General features: G+C 49.0%; 1 protein-coding gene across 2 annotated transcripts in view; it reads right to left on the bottom strand.

Moving 5' to 3' along the window:
* Nucleotides 1-1,460: 1,460 nt before the first annotated feature.
* Tgfa (transforming growth factor alpha) overlaps nucleotides 1,461-17,767 on the bottom strand; it is an 80,707-nt gene continuing 64,400 nt past the window's right edge. Inside the window, exons 3-6 of one of the 2 annotated variants that reach the window (NM_031199.5) lie at nucleotides 13,929-14,046; nucleotides 7,126-7,275; nucleotides 5,716-5,825; nucleotides 1,461-5,257 (exon numbers count right to left, since the gene is read on the bottom strand). In NM_031199.5, the coding sequence (NP_112476.1) occupies nucleotides 5,250-5,257; nucleotides 5,716-5,825; nucleotides 7,126-7,275; nucleotides 13,929-14,046 (386 nt within the window). In that variant the 3' untranslated portion in view covers nucleotides 1,461-5,249. Of the gene's footprint in view, nucleotides 5,258-5,704; nucleotides 5,826-7,125; nucleotides 7,276-13,928; nucleotides 14,047-17,767 lie in introns of those variants that run through there. The other variant, XM_030255312.1, reaches the window with a different exon arrangement.

Raw genomic sequence — 17,767 nt, 5'->3', positions numbered from 1 at the left:
CCATGTACTGGAGAGGCATAGAGATGGTTTGCTAAAGACTTACAGGGACTGGGTGGACAATTCTAGAAGCATTCCTTGCAGTTGGAGACCAGCAGTATGTCCCAAGGGCTGGGGCACATGAGAGACAGGCCTGTGTACCCTTTCTACAAGGCTGTGCGGAGAAGATCCAGAGATGTAGCCTTGGCATTTGGGTTGCTATGCATTGTAACTCTCTGCTGGCTAGTTTTAACTTTAACTCAACACAACTTAGAATCACTTAGGAAGAGAGTCCCAATGAGGACTTGTCTAGGTCAGGCTAGCCTGTGGCATGTAGGGGTCTGTCCTGTTTGTTCCTTGAGACGAGAAGACTCATTCACCCTGAGTGTGGGTGCCACCAGGGTTGGGCCTTGAACAGTGGGGGAGTGAAGAAAGGTCTCTCTCTGTAGTTCTGGGTATCCTGGAATCCAGAGGCTTGCTATGTAGACCAGGATGGCCTTGAACTCATTAAATTCTTTCTGCCTCTGCCTCTGAGAGTTGGGATTAGCGGTGTGAGTCACTATCACCCAGCTCCTCTCTGCTCTCGACTGTGGACGTGATGTGACACGTTGCTCCAGGTCCTTGCTTTGACCTCCCTTAGCAATGGTGGTGACCTGGAAGCTGAGCAAGCCCTTTTCTCCCCTAAGCTGCTTTTTATCAGTTTTTTTTTTTTATCACAACAGGATGGAAGCTAGAACAAACCCCACAGGGTAATTGAATGCCATTGCTCTGCAGTACTCTGCAAAGCTTTTCCTAAGAACAGCCTCACACAGAACCTTCCCGGAGTCCGACAGCACAGCCATTCTCAGCCTGGAGGATGTTAGCAGGGAGCCTCAGAAGGCAGAGCAGCAGGGGCGGACCCCTGGAATTTAGTAGGCTGTTCCCCAAGCTCTGTATTCCTAACAGTTCTAAGAAATATTAATATATAGCACACACAGCCATCCACACTGTCTGTCTACCTTCACATCTCATGGTTTCTATGAATGCTGTCAGGAAATAACCCAGAGGCATTTTCACATGCGGTTAGGACTCCCAGCAGACTGGTTCCTCTCTGCACAGGATGAAGTGATAGTTTTCCTCCAGGTAGTAGAAAGAACTTCATTAGGCAGACAGGGGTCAAGTACAGTCGGGTTTAAGATCCCCACAAAAATCATCTAGAGCTCAAGGAATGGCTTCATGCTTATGATTGTCTACTGTTCTTTCAAAAGACCTGAGTTAGTGTCCCAGGACTCATGTAAGGCTGCTCACAGCCTCTTGTAACACTAGATTCAGGGGATCCACTGCCCTCTTCTGGCTATTGACAGTAACTGCACTCAGGCACACACACTCCCGTATATAGACACACATGATTGAATACACATAATTAAGAATAAAAATAAATCTGGTAAAAAATTGGCTTTCCCCCCCTCATTCACATTCGCAAAGAAAATTTCGCTCCAGCCACATTAAAGAAAAACTTCAGTCTTGAGATTTAGGAAAAAAAAAAAGAGTTCATTCCTTCATCCTTCCAAACAAGGTACAATACAACTGAGTAACAATACACACTCTGAAAAACACAACAGTATCTTATATTTCTCACTACTCTTTTAAGTATAATTCAGATATTAAGGAAGAAAGCTTCTAATCACATTAATACATTACAGAAAACCAAAATTAACTTACCACATAAAATAAATTAAAACATTACATATTAACCTTCAGTGCATCATATACAGAAGTCAGAAAGATGAGTTCTAAAAACAGCATCAGGTTCCTTATAATAAACTTATTACACTGTGGAGAGGAGTTACTTTCCAGTTGTGTGTGTGTACATGCACACATGTGTGCGTGCAACACTGTGTCTTTGAGATAGATCAATGGCTTCAGGGAATACATCTGACACCAGAACATTAGAAAACAAACATAAGCCAGGTATGGAGGTACACACCTGTACTCCAATAGGCTGAGGCGGGGGAATCATGGGTTCAAGGTTGGCCTGGGCTATAGAGTACAACCCTGTGTGAAAAATGTGTTGTCTGGGGTGGCCTCCCTTTGGCCTTGGGAGAGAGACAAGTTTATTACTCATTACAGGACTGGGGCCTGTAGGCAGTGTCAGAGTGTTGCTGGTCTATCCAGTGCCTCATAGGCACTAGGAAACCTGGCCTGGGGACTTGAAGGGACCAACGTCACCATCTAGGACTCAGGGACATAGTCACTTCCCTCACCAGTGCAGGTGGGTGGGTACCAACCATGCCTCCTCCCCCCCTTTTTTGGGGGGGGAGAGGAAAGGGATGTTGGGATTATTGTTCCCACCTTTTTCTGGGGCACATGACAAACTAACTCATGGTTTGGTTCTGTGTATGTCCACCTGGAATCTATCTTTCATTTCAGACTGGGTCTCCAATTGTGCTTTTCCGTGGAGAAAACATGTCCCATGGTGTGTTTAAAGTTATAGCTAGAGGTGTAGAGGTCTTTCTAGAATTTTTATTTTAAAAACTTAGACTTTGTGTGTACTCATATGTGCGTGTGTGTGCGTGTGTGTGCGCGTGCGTGTGTGTGCGTGTGCGTGTACGTAGAAATCAGAAGACATCCTGGGCAAGCCGGTTCTCTCCTTCCACCAGATGGGATCCCAGGGGATTGAATTCAGGTTATCTGGGATTTTGGTAAGTGCCATTGCTAACTGAGCTGTCTCAATGTCTCTAGAATTAATTTCAGCTCATTTAATGGGAATGGCCCTAGTCCCCTGAGTCACTGAATCAACTGTACTGCCCTCTGACCTGCCTAGCTGCTAAGAGTGCTCCTGATTAAGTAGCTGTACTAAATATCAAGAGAGGGCCAGTGTGAACTGACAGGAGGGCGCTGGTACAGCTAACCAGGCCCATCTGTGCTGTGACATGGCACAGGAGAAGGTACACAGCGTTTGTCTGACTGACTTCCAAAATCAAAGTCACCAACGCAGCAGGGCTGTCATACGTCGGGGCAGGGACGATGTCCAACCGGACTTGTCTCAACCTAGTCTCAGCCTCTGACTCTGCAAAGGGTAGACTGATGGGAAGGCACTTCTGGGAGGTGTTTGAGCCAGCTGCATCTGTGTACAGGCACTGGGATGGTACTGGCTGCTGCGACTGGCTGGACCTGAGAACAGGACCGTTTGGACACTAAAGCTGAGGTCCTCCCGAGATCCTCTGCCTTCACCATCGAGTGCTCGTGCTAAGCGTTTACCACCTCTGCTTAGTCTTGGATGACAACATCTTCAGGATGGGATATTAAGTGAGGAAGTTCCCAATGATATTTTGATATCAGTTCAAACTCTTTAAAAGAAGTCAGACACCCAGGAGCCTCCAGCAGACCAGAAAAGACCTGTCATCAGAAGCTAACAGTGTGAACTAAACTAAAACAAGCCCCACATCTCCTCCATTTGTGTTGCTCCCTGCCCTCCAGTGAGCCAGTACTTCAGGCGGGGTCTACTGAGAGCACTGGGGGCCAATAGAGGGCTGAAGTCCAGTGAGGTTGATTGGTGTCTGAGCAGCAGGTGACACTTGGCCTTGACCCACTTGTATGACCCAAGGAAAGCAAACTTAACCTATTTTCTCTAGTAATCAAAAAGTGCTGGGCGTGGTGGTGCACATCTGTAAGCCCAGCTTCCAGGTTGCTGAAGCAGGATCTTAACTTAAAGGTCAACCTGGGCTACACAGCAAGACCTTGTCTCACAAAACAAGATAAAGCATCAAACCAAAATAATAGCAAGAATGACAACTTCTGCCTGGAGCTGTGTCAGCTAAGCAGTTAGAGGACAGCACTGAACAGTTTCAGGTTCTTCTTTCAGGGCTTCAGGCCTTGTGAACAAAGGGTTAAGACCTGGGCAGATCAATGCCTAGATCATATGAGAGGAGAAAAATTCATAAAGGAGAAGAATGAGGAACAGGCAGCTTCTGACAGAAGCTTCAAACCAACTTGGTATGCCCAGTACCCCTTCCCTCATGCCTTACTTCAGAGGCCCTGGAGGGCCGAGGGGGCAGACTTTTCACTTCTGAGTTGGAGAATGGTCTCTTTAATATGCAACTGAATGTATTCTGTCTCCTGACAGTCCCAAGCAGCCCAGGAACAAGGGTGGGCTCAATGGGTCAGAGCATCTTCGGGTGCTCAGGGAACACATTTCCTTCCCCAGAGAGGGGTGGAGAGGCTTGGTAGCGATTTTGTTAATAATGCCAACATTATTAAAGGGGAAACAAAACAAAACAGTGGGCTATTTTTCTTAATGCTTGAAAATAAATAGGAAAGGCAAATTTCTCCTTCTAAAAATAAGCAAAAGCCAATAAAGGGCTGGTCCCCTTCATGGATTTGGCTCACAGCTCATTGCTGATGCTGGAGCTGGGCTCACGAGGACGCTAATCCACTTAATCAAGGGTTGGGGTGTGCATCCTTCCTAGGTGCCCACACAGGCTCTTTTGTCCTCTTGTCCCCACAAGGGGGACACTCTCTGCCATTGGCCTTGCTAAGTTTGCTACAGCATGTATCCAGGGACTTTCTTGCCTGAGGGGGCACAGCCTTGGGATAGCAGGTTGGTTCCCAGCAGGATGCACATCTGAATTCTGTCTCTACGGCCCCCCGGAGGCTCCCCTCCCTGCAGCCTTACTTTATCAAAGTGGCTGGACATTTCTATTTGGTGTAACTTCACGGCCCGCCACTCATGCATCGCTAGCATGGACGCCTGACATTGACATAAAGAGATTACAAATAAAACCATGTTATCCATCTAATAAATAAGACACGCATCCTGACGACAGCCTGAGGAGATGTCAGGGCGCATGGGACGCCATGGTGTCTTCAAAGAACAATAGACGTTTCCCCTTGTCCATTTTGTACACCAACCATGGAGTCTCGGGACGGGGGGGTAGATGGCCCATAGAGAAGAAACAGTCTGGAAGTCATGGCTGGCAGGGGACAGCAGCCCCAGCTCATTCTCGGTGTGGGTTAGCAAGAAGGCCAACCCTTTGAGGTTCGTGTTCAACTTGTCTTTAAAATGTGGTCCACTGGCCTCTTCTCTGGGTGTACTGAGCGAGCCCAGCAGGCAGCTTTATCACACAGTTTTGAAGACTCTCAAGGAAGAAGCCTGCCCAGGCAGTTGTGCACTGAGGGGGAAGGTCTCCCAGCATGTCCCATGGGCCTGGGCACTGCCAGGGGTGTTGTCCCAAGATGCCTTTTCTTGGTTGGGCTGTCATAGGCCACCTGGCCAAATTCCTCCTCTGGGATCTTCAGACCACTGGCAGACAAGAAAAAAAAACAGGATAAGTAATGTGGGCCTGAGCCATGCTGGGGAGACAAGCTTGGGACAGAGATCTGAGGCAAGATCATTGAATGTCACTGGCTTCTCTGAGCTAGTTCCAGGTCAGCTTCGGGGGGCGGGGGGGGGGGGGGTGGTCAGCTTCTGAAACTTTGCTTTCAGTGAGTTACATAGTGTGCGTGCGTGCGTGCGTGCGTGCGTGCGTGCGTGCGTGTGTGTGTGTGTGTGTTTTTCAGTGGCTGAGAAATATGAGCTACAGTAGAAAGGAGGTTGGGGCGATATTCTGTCAGGAGGACTGCAGTCCAACCAGACTGGTGGCCAGTTGCCATTTACAACTGTTTTGTCTCAGCACCTCTGTGCCAACTCAGAAAATGGTGGCCATTCTCTCCAGTCAGTAGTCCCTCCCCTGGAAGGAAAGGGTTGAAGCTACCCTGTACCTGTCTCAGAGTGGCAGCAAGCAGTCCTTCCCTTCAGGAGGGCGCTGGGCTTCTCATGTCTGCAGACGAGGGCACGGCACCACTCACAGTGTTTGCGGAGCTGACAGCAGCTGATAACAGAAGGAGCAGGCTGAGATGCACCTGCCTGGCAGGAGAGCCCAGCTGGTAGCCCTGGGCACTCACTCAGGCTTGCAAAGCATCAGCCACCTCAGGACATTGGTGACCTGGACAGATCCTCACCAGCCACACAGTACCTGTTGGCTGTCAGCGCTATTGTTACAATTCTGCTCTAGACTCCCCAGGTCACCTGGCTCCAGATCCCCTGACTAGCTGAGGGGACAAGTCAGTCACATAGCTGCTTGCTGTCTCTATAAAGGGCCAGCTGAGAAGTTCTGCCAGTGTAGCAATGGCCTTAGAGCAGACACAAGAACTAGGACAGCGGACCCTGGGGCTGGAGGCTATGATGCTTCAGGAGGTGGCCCTTCATCCAGGAGTGTCACTGGGCTTGTGCCTCAGATGTCCCAACAGAAGCAACTCAGCAGAAAAGTGCCTCTTATTGCTCTGTGTGCAATCTGGTCAGCCTTGAAGGACAAAAACCTGGCATTGCCTTTACACCCGGCCTCACTGAAACAGCCTTTGTGCGATCTGCAGTCCCAGCCTTGAGCGAACTGTGCTCCCAGCCTGCCTTTAACTCACTCAATGTGCTCTGTGCAGGTTCAAACTAGGGAAACTCTTCTGAGCCCTTTGACTTAGATTTAACCATCCCCAGGAGTAAGTCTGGCTTGGCATCTGCTGCTGGGAATACAGCATTGTATTTCCAGGGACTCTGGTTGTACCATGGAGGCCAGTGGGCAGCTATGGGCAAGCTAATAGAATACGATACTCCTGTAGTCTCCCTTGACCTGGGGCTCAGCTCAGCTTCCCAGAGGATGTGATCTGGAGGATGAGAGGGTGGTGGGAGGAGAGAGAGGGAGGGCAGTGTGGGGGGTGATGACAGCATCGGCACCTCCGGTGTAACTTTAGAACTTGTCAAGTGCTTTCTGCAAGGAGGAAGCACTTTTGCTGTGGTCCCAAGGGGGCTGGCAGCTGTTTCTAGCTCTCTTTAGAGCGCCTGCTCAGATCATATGTTTTCAGAAGATTCTGGGTTCGAGGGCAGTGGTGGGACATGCCTTCGATTCGACATGACTTCTAGAAGAGCTCAGAACCACTGCTAACAACCACCCCATGCTCCAGTATTCACACAGCTTGCCTGACACTGTGTGGGGAGACAGTAACTGTCCTCGCAGCTCAGCCAACACCACTCTCGCGTCACAACGGCAAGCTGATGGCCCTTTTGTGTGGCCATACTTCAAATGCCCCTGGCAGAGCAGGCAGGTGGGGGACATGAACTCGCAGATGACAGATACTCACTGGATCAGCACACAGGTGATAATGAGGACAGCCAGGGCCACAATGGAGACCACCACCAGGGCAGTGATGGCTTGCTTCTTCTGGCTGGCAGCCACCACAGCCAGGAGGTCTGCATGCTCACAGCGAACACCCACGTACCCAGAGTGGCAGCTGTGGGAGAAAGGAGTGTTAGCCCGCCCTTGACCGAGGACTCCTTACCCAAGGCTGAGTTGGAAGGATCTGGGGCATTGGACAAGCCCCAAAGGGCCGAGGTATCCTTTGTGATTGGAGACACAGGTGTGGCGTAGTGAGTCTACTCTCCTGCCGAGGCGCTGCTTGCTGAGGGGAGAGGAAACTGATCCCCTGCTTTGCCAAGGACACACTTGTGATCGCTGTCCTTGTGCTAACTAACCCTGGAGTGCTAATGGCAGCACTGATGACAAGATCTCCATTTTGACAGGTGATGAAGCGGCTGGTTATCTTTACTCTGTGTGTGTATGTGTGTGTGTGTGTGTGTGTGTGTGTGTGTGTGTGTGTGTGTGCGTGTGCGCACGCGCTGGTACAGGTGCATGGGTGTATGCACATCTGCGAAGGCCAGAAGTCAATGTTGAGTCTCTTTATGTATTACTTTCTGCCTTATTTTGGAGACAATGTTTCTTGCTGTATCTGGAGTTTACCTAAATGGCAAGGCTGGCTGGCCACCAAGCCCCAAGCATCCTTCTGCCTCCTCAGTTACCAGGTTATATAGATTGCTACCCACAGGGGAGTCCATCCTCTCAGAGGATAAGGGGAAAGGCAGTAGGGAGAGGAGGGACTGGGTCAAGGGAGAACCGGGAGGAGCAGGAACAGTAATTGGATATAAAGTGATTAAATAAATCAATTAATGGAAGGAAAAAAGGGGGGGGCTCCAAAGAACAAAGACCACAAAAAGGATCTGGGCGCCTGCCACTGCTGCCACTGTGACAGGCTGGCTCCACAGCCATTTCAGGTGGAGTCCCTGAGTCCTCTCAGCTCCCAGAGAGGCTCATGGAGCTACAGGAGAAACAGGGTATGTTCTCTCAGATTATGGCATTTGTCCAGGGCTAAGCATCAGCATTTGGATGATGCAGGGACAGGTGGTGCAGGGGTTCAAGGTTAGTGGTAACCAGAAGATGCTGAACATTTCTACAGAAGCTACAGATGCAAGGGCACACAGCCTCCCTGGACCCATCCAGAGGTGGTTTGTAGTTGAAACTCAGGTACTTGAGTTAGTTTTATTGTTGTTTTGTTTTTGAGACAGGGTCTGGCTATGTAGCCTTGGCTAGCTCAAACTCATGATCCTCCTGCCTCAGCTTCTGAATGTCTGGATGACTGCAGCATACCACCAAGCTTGGCTGCTTGTTCTTTGGTTGGGGTTCTCTGATGCTTGGTGTGTTCTCTCATTTAATCTTGTCATGAAAAAGTCAAGTCACCTGCTGTCCCTACACCCACTCCCTTTGGGACTTGAAGGACATTTGTACTGAGTCCACGTCTGGGATCTGGCTCCCTCACCTTTGCCAGGCTGGTAGGCTTACTATGGTTTAGCCTTTTATCTTGAGAGACTAAAAAAGATGAGAGCTAAAGTTGATCATGGTGTAAATGGCTCATGTCCTTGGGAAATAAGAAAGCCAGGTCGGGAAAATGGGGAAATAAGAGAATGTCTGTCGGTCAGGCCGTCTATACTAACTCTCCTGGCTCAGTGCTGTGGAGGTACAGACAGGTTCTGTCTAACTAAACAAACAAACCTGAGGGGAAGCAGAGAGGAGACCCAGATCACTGGGTAGACAGCAGTCTTTCCCCAGAGGGCAGTTGGGAAATGGCAACAGTGCGACAGAACCCAGGGCCGGTTGGGGATCAGCTGTTGGCTTGGGCCACACAGGGTCTGAGTTGTTCGTATCTAGACAACTGAGACAGGTTCTCTCAGCCCATCCTCATGACCTGACTCTGGGCCCAGATGTCCCTACCTCCCAGATGCCACCTGAGTTATGGGTACCCTTTCTGTGACATTTGACAGCTCCTCAATGCAGGGTCTTAATCTACTCCTTTAACATCCTGCCAGTTTGAGTGGTCCACATGGTCCCTACTAGCCCTGGGGTAGATGTATGCAAGGGTAGCCACACACAGGTGCTTGGGCACCTCAAGTCTGGCATCTCTCACCTGAAACACAATTCCTTACTCTCCCGACACTACGCCCACAGACCACATTCTCCAAAAACTACATGCTTTCTACATTCATCCACACACCAGCCTGTCTACTTTCCCATGGCTCGCTCACTCAGTGCCTCCCAGACCCCATCCATCACCGGACATCTGCAGCTCCACCAGTGTCCACCCTCTCTCCTCAGTCTCCTTGCTCCTGGGGGCTAGCCTTGACCTACAAGATGCCCTGCTTCTTATCAGTTCCTCCTGAGTGGGATGAAGATAAAAAGTGACAGCTTGTCTTCTCTTTAATTCCCAATCTTCTAATATTAGACTTAATTATGCTGATTATTTTAAGCACAAGTCACACAAGGAGGGAGGAGTGTCACCTCACCTGGCCACAGATGAGTCACACCCTCACCCTGATGCCGTTTCTACCTCTGGCAGGCAGATAAAAGGGAAATGCACATGTGCGTGTATGCATGCATAATTGTCTAAAATTCATTACATAAATGGAAGAAACTGTAAAACAGTTTAAAAAAAGAAACAAACAATAAAAAAAACCTGAATTAAAAAAAAAAAAAAACCAAATCAACAATCTCAGGTTTGCTGGACCGAGGATGTAGCTCAGAGCAACAGTGTTGCCTAGCATTCACAAAGCCCTAGGTTCGATTCCCAGCAATACACATAAGAAAAGCAGAAAGCAAAAACCCTCTGCCCACCCACCTTAAATGGAGCACATTGATTTCTGTACCTCAGTGTCCTCAAACTCTTTCCATCCTGATGGTGCCTGGTGCGCTATGCTAACCAAGGCTGGATATTATCTCTGTACTCAATGATACTCTGTTTGTATTTTAAATTATATCCTCAGGACAGGAGCTCAAAGGTACACCACTTGGCACAGGCTCTGTAGCTAAATTGGCCTGTGTTCAAAGCCCTTTCTTCACTTCCTGTCTATGTAACTTTGAGCCAGTAACTGCTCTTTACCACATACTCCGCATCTTGAAAATGCAGTGGAAGTAAAAGCCGCCTCACAGTCAAGAGCAAGAAAGGAGTCTTGTGCTTATTAGTAAGCAGTGCTCAACACAAAGGCAGGCTATGTCTCTGTTAAATATGAAATTAGACAGCAGGGGATGGGTTGGGGAGACGACTCGGTTGGAAAGGGCTTGCCTTGCAGTATGAGGATCTGAGGCCAAGGACCAGAGTGAAACTGTCTCTGATGACATTTTGTATCAGTTTGTGCTTAACACGCATCATCCCACGGGGCTGGGCTGGGAGCAAACTCCCTGGACCTGTGGAATGAGAACTGAGCTCACCTGAATCAAGAACTAGATTCAGGGCTGGGTGTGGTTCAGTGGCAGAGAGCACTCGTTTAGCCCTGGGTTCCATTCCCAGGTCTGAAATAACAAAAAGAACTGGATCCACCCCATTCTACTATGTTTCCCATGGGGCTGGGAAGCCAGAGCCTCCTCTGTAGCTCAGAGAGGGGCCTCTTGGGACATCTTCTAGAGTTTTTCAGTGATGACAACAGAACTCACCCCCTGCCACCTCCGGGTGTTCTGAGCTTAAAATGCCTGAACGTGGACCTGAAGACCAAACCCTACTTAATTAAGTCAACGAATGTGGATCGTTGCGCGTGTCCAGAGGCACAGGAGCAATCCCTTTAGAGTTCTCACTTGATGTCCTGGTCCCTTCAGCTGCACACAGGGAAATGAAACTGAGGTTGAATGGGGCCAGGTCACATCTATGGGCCACTCAGGTCTGTCTGACCTCAGATCCCAAGAGACCCCCCACTGTATGCTTTGGGTGGAGGTGGGACAGGACAAAACCAAGGTACAATTCTCTCCAGTCCTGCCATGGAGGCAATGTCACACTACACCCGTGCTGGCATGACTACCTTGCTCCCCGACTCCTGTTCTGAGGCTGGTGGAGATGCCTGTGGGGGTTCCTATGCCGAGAACAAATCCCCCATCTGGCTCTGACCTCTGTGGCTGTAGGGCTGCCTGCCTGTGCCGGAATGGCGCTCACAGTCTGCTCTCTCTAGGTGTCTGGCTGTTCAGACTCCCTGGCATGCATTGTGGCCAGCCCCCTGGCCAGGGCATCAGAGAATGTTTTCTTTGAGTGACAGAGATGTGTTTCTCTGGGTTGCTGGCAGAGTCTTCAGTCACCAGGAACATTCAAGACAGGTGGGAAACAGTCTCCTGTGGTTCCCCATATTGCTCACCTGAGTGGACTCTGCCTCCTTCCGTCAGCAGACCCACCACTTGGCTATGCCACCTTGGTACAAGGGCAACCTCTGACCTTACATCTCTGGAGTTTTCTCTTTCCTGCATCCCTTCCTGCCATGATGTTGAACTGCAGCGAGATTTCTGCAACTTCAGATGAACAGTCCTGGGCTTGTCTGAAACAAGCCCATTTTGAGGCTAATTTTCAAGATGTCTAACTAGTGGTGGTTTTTTTTTAATTCCCTAGTTTTAGAGTATAAAAATTTTGCTTTAGATTTCCTGGGAACCTAATGACCTTATTCTTCTTGGAGTGTGTACTAAGAAGCAGTGCCCGCCTCTGCACCACATTCTCAGCTTGCTGGGGCTTCTTTATGAGTCCCTGGCAGATGGGGCCCTACCTCAGCTATGTCAGTTTTATTGACCAGAATGTTGCCTGTGTCAGCTCCTCCAAGCTGGGAAGGTCTTTAAGTGCAGGGACAGAATGTCCTGGCTTTCCCTGCAGAGACTCGGAGTTTCTGGTCTGGTGGGAATTTGGTAGCTAGAACATTCTTCAGGTTACTATAAATATAAAGAAGGCGTAAGGTGTGGTCCTGTCTCCCAGAGCTGATGCATCAGAAGGGGTAGAGAAGCAAATCTTACCAGGTTCTCCAGGCCAGACAACATGCCTCGTTCAGAGACACTGGCTCTGTGACCCCAGAGTGCAGAGGCGAGGGCCCAGCCCCCACAGCCCGCACAGTCTCTGATGCTAAAAGGGCCCTCTGAGGACTCACTCACAACACTGGGGGGCAGGGGTCCATGTCAATAGCGAGAGGGAACCAGTGGGTGACAGTAAGTGGGTAGCGATGCCGTGGACATTCTACTTTGGTGTCAAGCTATTTGGGGAGAAGGTTGGAGCCAGAGAGCTGACGAGGACAGCCCTGGCTGGATAGTGTGCACCCATGGGGGGACAGGCCAACACTATGTCTTCTGTTGAGCCAAGAGAAACTGAGCACCTGTTGGGAAGTGTGAAGCCCAACTTCCAAGATGCACACAAGGTCTTAGGGTCACCAGAGAAGAACACACAGTGTCATCTATCACATTAACATGCCTACAGGCTAAATGCTGCCCCTGGGCCCCCAAGATCCAGTAGGGAAACCGAGAGAAGAAGATGGTTGCTGTTTTCCAAGGCCTCTGCTTTCCCAGGTTGGCAGAGTGTTCTATTCTCTGCCCTTGGCCCTACAGAAGGCTTGTGAAGAGTCAGTAGACTGGTCCTGACCTTTCTCTCAGGGAGGGTTCACCTGCTAGAGGAAAATGCCCAAACTATCCTGGGAAACAGGAAGCTTGATGACTTGAGGTGAAGTCTATGACAGATCCATTCACATAAGTTCATTTTGTCATAGTCACAACATCTACAAACATCTCTTTGTGAACTTCCATGGCTCCCATTGCCCAGAGAATAAAGGCTCCTTCTAGTGGACCCTACTCTCCAGTTGCATCTCCTGCCTACCTGCTGTGGGTTCTGACTTGCCACAACCCTTGGCACCAGGGACTGGACACCTTTCTGCTTGTCCACTGGGTCAAACCCACATTCGCTTGTGGCTTTCCTCCAGGGCCTCTCTTCTCTACCTCCACTGACCAAGGCAATTACCACTGGCTCTTTTTTTATTTATGTGTGGATGTGTGTGCACGTAAGTGTGTGTTCATGTGTGCATGCAAGTGTGTGTGAGGGTGTGTGCATATGCGTCCATGTGGAGGTACATGTGGAGGTCATAGGATGACCTTGAGTGCTGGTCTTGGCCTCTAGCTTGTTTGAGCCAGGTCTTTCTTGTTTGTTGTTGCATACACCAGGCTGCTGGACACTGAACTTCTGGCAATTCTCTTGTCTCTGACCCCATCTCCTGGTAGAGGTGCACTGGACTACAGACATGTGCCCTACTGCACTGGCTATTTATGTGGATTTGAACTCAGGTCATCAGGCTGTGGGGCGAGTGCCTTACCCTCTGAACTATCTTCCCAGCCCCTGTTGTTGGCTTGTGTCTCATGTGTTAGGGAGGTTCAGTGCCCTCATGGCACTTGGCAGTGCTTTGTGAGGCACCAGAGAGTTGGAGGCCACCATGGTGTGACATGACCCTTTGCATGTCCTTCCCGCTATTTCTCAGGCTGGATACAAAGTGCCAGGTGCATGGAAACTTCATTATAGAGGTTCAGGTACCCAGGTCAATGTTTTCCTCAGGAACTCTAAGTAGAAAACTAAACTCTAGTCAGTTTGCTATTAAAAACAGATCCCAGCTCAAGCGTCCCGGGACTCCTTTTGTACCCTGGACATCTGGTTGACAGTTCTCATCCTTCAACTTGCTCAGCCCTCTGGGTCTCAGATCAGTAGCCAGCCACATAGAAGCAAACACTCTTTTAATCGGGTACTTGACCACCCCCTTCCTCCCCTAAGACGAGGGGAATACTTACACACATGCTGGCTTCTCTTCCTGCACCAAAAACCGGCAGGTTCCATGGAAGCAGTACTGAGTGTGGGAATCTGGGCACTTGTTGAAGTGAGACACCACTGCAGCCGCCACGGGTGAGTCTGCTGGGGCAAAGAGACATCATCAGACCTGGCACAGCTCACACCCAGGAGGAATTTCTGCCCTCACCTGATGCCTTCTGCAAAACTCACGTCCTAATGCCCAGCCAGGGCTCAGAGTTTTCATTAAGCAGTCTGTATATTTTTCTAAGATAACAAAATAATTTCTCCAAAGGCTTTGGTATAATTCAAAGATAGCTAGTTAGATTCATTTGCAAAATGGCACACACCTGAAATCCCAGCACTCAGAAGGTAGAGGCACAAGGATCAGGAGTTCGAGGCCAACCTAGTCCATATGTGGAGTTTGAGGTCAGTTGGATCTCATTATCTCCAACCCCCAAAAGAAGCCAAGGAACGGCTCAGTAGGCAAAGTGCTTGCTGTGCAAAGATGAGGACCTGAGCTTGGACTCCAGCACCCACATAAAGAGACATCACAGTAAGGATTGCAACTCCAGCATTCTAGTTCCTGGGGAACCACTATACTGCTGAAGGCAGAGCTCTATGCCTTGTAACAGAATAAACAAAGATGCTCAATGGATAAACATACTGACACACATGTAGGATGGACTCAACATTCTGTGTTCAGAGTCTTTGAAGGAGTCATTGTAAGCAAAGGCAGAAACCTCCTCAATGACATCCCAAAGATTCCTGCCAGTGCCCCTTCTCCTGTGTCATCATACAGCCCAAAAGCTGGGGTCCACACCATGAAGAAACTCCACATGACACCCAAAGGTTTGTCTCTCTGTCCCTGGAGCATAGGGTGAGAATGAGAAGCCTGCTACTTCTGATTCTCTGGTTTCTGAGCCTCAAGTAGTTCAGGCTGGCCTAGAATTCACTGTGTAGCCCAGGCTAGTCTTGAACTCTTGATCCTCCTGCCTCCACCCCCACCAAGTGTTGGGGTTATAGGAGTGTGATGCCACTCCTGGTTTATTCAGTATTGGGATTGAAACCAGGCCAGCACTCTACAACTCTGCCTCATCCCAGCCCACTTCTGGTCCTTCATACAGCCAACTATCTTCCTGCTACTTATAATAAATGCTTCCAGTCCTTTCTGCTGCCCTTCTCCAGGCTAAGAGAAGAAAGGATGAAGGAAGAGGAATGACAATCCATGCTATGACAACTAAATGGTAGCTAAAAATAAAACAACCCTTTGCTTTAATTACAGTGATACATACACTTTTGAAACTTTTCCAGAAGCTTTTCTGAATGGCAAAGGTAGTTCACTGAAACTACTGACATAGAATAAAATCCACCTTAGAGAATAAAGCACATCTTAATCCTCAACTCATCAAGAGTCATAAAAACACAGCACACACCAATGACATACTTGTGAACTTACATTCCTGTTCTAAAAATCAAGGGTGAATCACATTGCAACCAGGAAACTGCCCTTGCCTGGGACTCAGGGGCAGCTGCCAAAGCACAGAACTGGTAAGTTTACGAGGAGACTCCAAGTTCCCGATATCTTCCCCCAAGATTGGACCTTTCAACTCTTTTTCTCTTTTTATTCTTTTAAATTAAAAGATGTGTGCGTTGTGTGTGTGTGTGCGCACGCGCTTGTGACTGCAAATGCTGCCAAGTGAACTTGGACAAGCATTACTGCATCTAAACTACTGAGTTCTATCTCCAGATCTTTCTCCTCGCTTAAAGGTGTCATTATGTAGACCAGGCTGCCCCAATTTCATATCAGTTCTCCTACTTTAGCTGAGGGCTCGAATTATAAGTATGTACCATACGTTTGTCCCCTTTCCCTTGCCCCTCCCTTCTCTTTCTAAAAACTCAATAAAATATCAAGAGACATAAGGAAAGCTTAAGGAAATACAGCCAGGTAGAAAAGGTAGGTGAAGGGTAGGGTATACTGGGTAACACCTAGAGAAGGGCTGGCCCTTGGAGGGCAGGCCAGGCCCAGTCTCCTGCCCAGGGCCACCTGTACAGGTGGCATGTCTGATGAGCTGTGGGGCTGATAGGAAAAGCAAATGGTCTGATTAGGGAGCAATCCAGCACCAGACACTTGTAGGCAGCTGGAGTTTCACAACTGCTCAGTTCCTGTCGTTGTGAAGTTGATGAGAGGCCCCTCCATCCTGGAGACCGGACACCCATCTTGTGGACATCACTGCTCTCTGGGGAAACTATGAAGGAGAGACCACAGACCCACTAATGGGGCCCAGAGCCCAGCCCAGCTCACAGAAAGTGTCTGGAATAGTAATCAGGGGATGAGGAAATCCCTGCTTCAATCCCCGGGTTCGGGTGTGTGTGTAGGGGTGTGTGTCAGAAGTCTGGGCAGACACCATCTGCAGGGGCTCTGGGAGTTGAGGTTGGGAGCTCCAGGGTTGTAGCAGTCACACCCCTGAGCAGTCTTGAGGAAGAGCCCTAATTGGCCTGTGTGTCTAGCTAGTTGATGGGGGCCTACAAGACCGTGACTCTTCACTGTTCTCCAGATGTCGTGTTTGCCAGTTGTAAAGCTGACGTCATTTATAGCCCTTTCATCACTTCCGCAAGTAGCCCAAGTAACTTTCCAATAGTTTTAACATGACAGCTAGCAGGATTTTCCAGCCATGGGTAGCAGTTCAGAGGCAACAATGGCAGAGCTGACTACAGCCAGGGAGAGGCAGATGCCAGAAGGGCGCCCCCTTCAGGGCTAGACAAGTATCTCACCATGAGGCCAAGCTGGAGGCCCTAGGGTTGAGGAGGCTGGGTTCAGGATAGCAGGCCTGGTTATAGGGCTGAGAGGGGAATCATCTGACTCTACATATGTGCTGTGGTACCCACTCCCCAAACACACCCACATAATAGATAGTAGATAGATGACAGATAGATAGATAGATGGATAGATAAAGTAACCAACCAACCTACCAACCAATTAAACCAATAAATGTAAATTTAAAGGTAACTGTGCTTCCCACAACAGGACCCCAGGACACAGATGTTCTAGGTCTTTCAGCAGTCTTTTCCTGTCCTGACTGATTTCCACCCTGCTTGGATTTGTCATTTTCCATGTAAACCGACTTTGGGGCACCCACCAGGCTCTATCCTCTCATTTAAGAAAAAGACCCATAATCAACATCCAAATGCTGACACCATTGCATACACTAGCAAGATTTTATCGAAAGGACCCAGATGTAGCTGTCTCTTGTGAGACTATGCCGGGGCCTAGCAAACACAGAAGTGGATGCTCACAGTCAGCTAATGGATGGATCACAGGGCTCCCAATGGAGGAGCTAGAGAAAGTACCCAAGGAGCTAAAGGGATCTGCAACCCTATAGGTGGAACAACATTATGAACTAACCAGTACCCCAGAGCTCTTGACTCTAGCTGCATATGTATCAAAAGATGGCCTAGTCAGCCATCACTGGAAAGAGAGGCCCATTGGACATGCAAACTTTATATGCCCCAGTACAGGGGAATGCCAGGGCCAAAAAGGGGGAGTGGGTGGGTAGGGGAGGTGGGTATGGGGGACTTTTGGTATAGCATTGGAAATGTAAATGAGCTAAATACCTAATAAAAAATGGAAAAAAAAAAAAAAGAAAAAGGGTTCTTCATTATTCTGCCAAACCTTGCACTACTGTGTATCCTGTGACTAGTCTTTCAGATCCAGGAACTAGACATGCAGACAGCACATGGCTAGAAGGTGCTAGAACTAAATGCTTAGCTCGTTCTTCTCTGACTTTGAGCAGAGGAAGAGCTGTGGGAAGTGAGGGTGCCACCGAAGTCTGAGATGGCAGAA

Source organism: Mus musculus, chromosome 6 (genome assembly GCF_000001635.26).
Source record: "Mus musculus strain C57BL/6J chromosome 6, GRCm38.p6 C57BL/6J".
Classification (NCBI taxonomy): Eukaryota; Metazoa; Chordata; class Mammalia; order Rodentia; family Muridae; genus Mus; species Mus musculus.
Note: the sequence above shows the minus strand (reverse complement) of the source record. Positions and strands in the feature narration are given on the sequence as shown.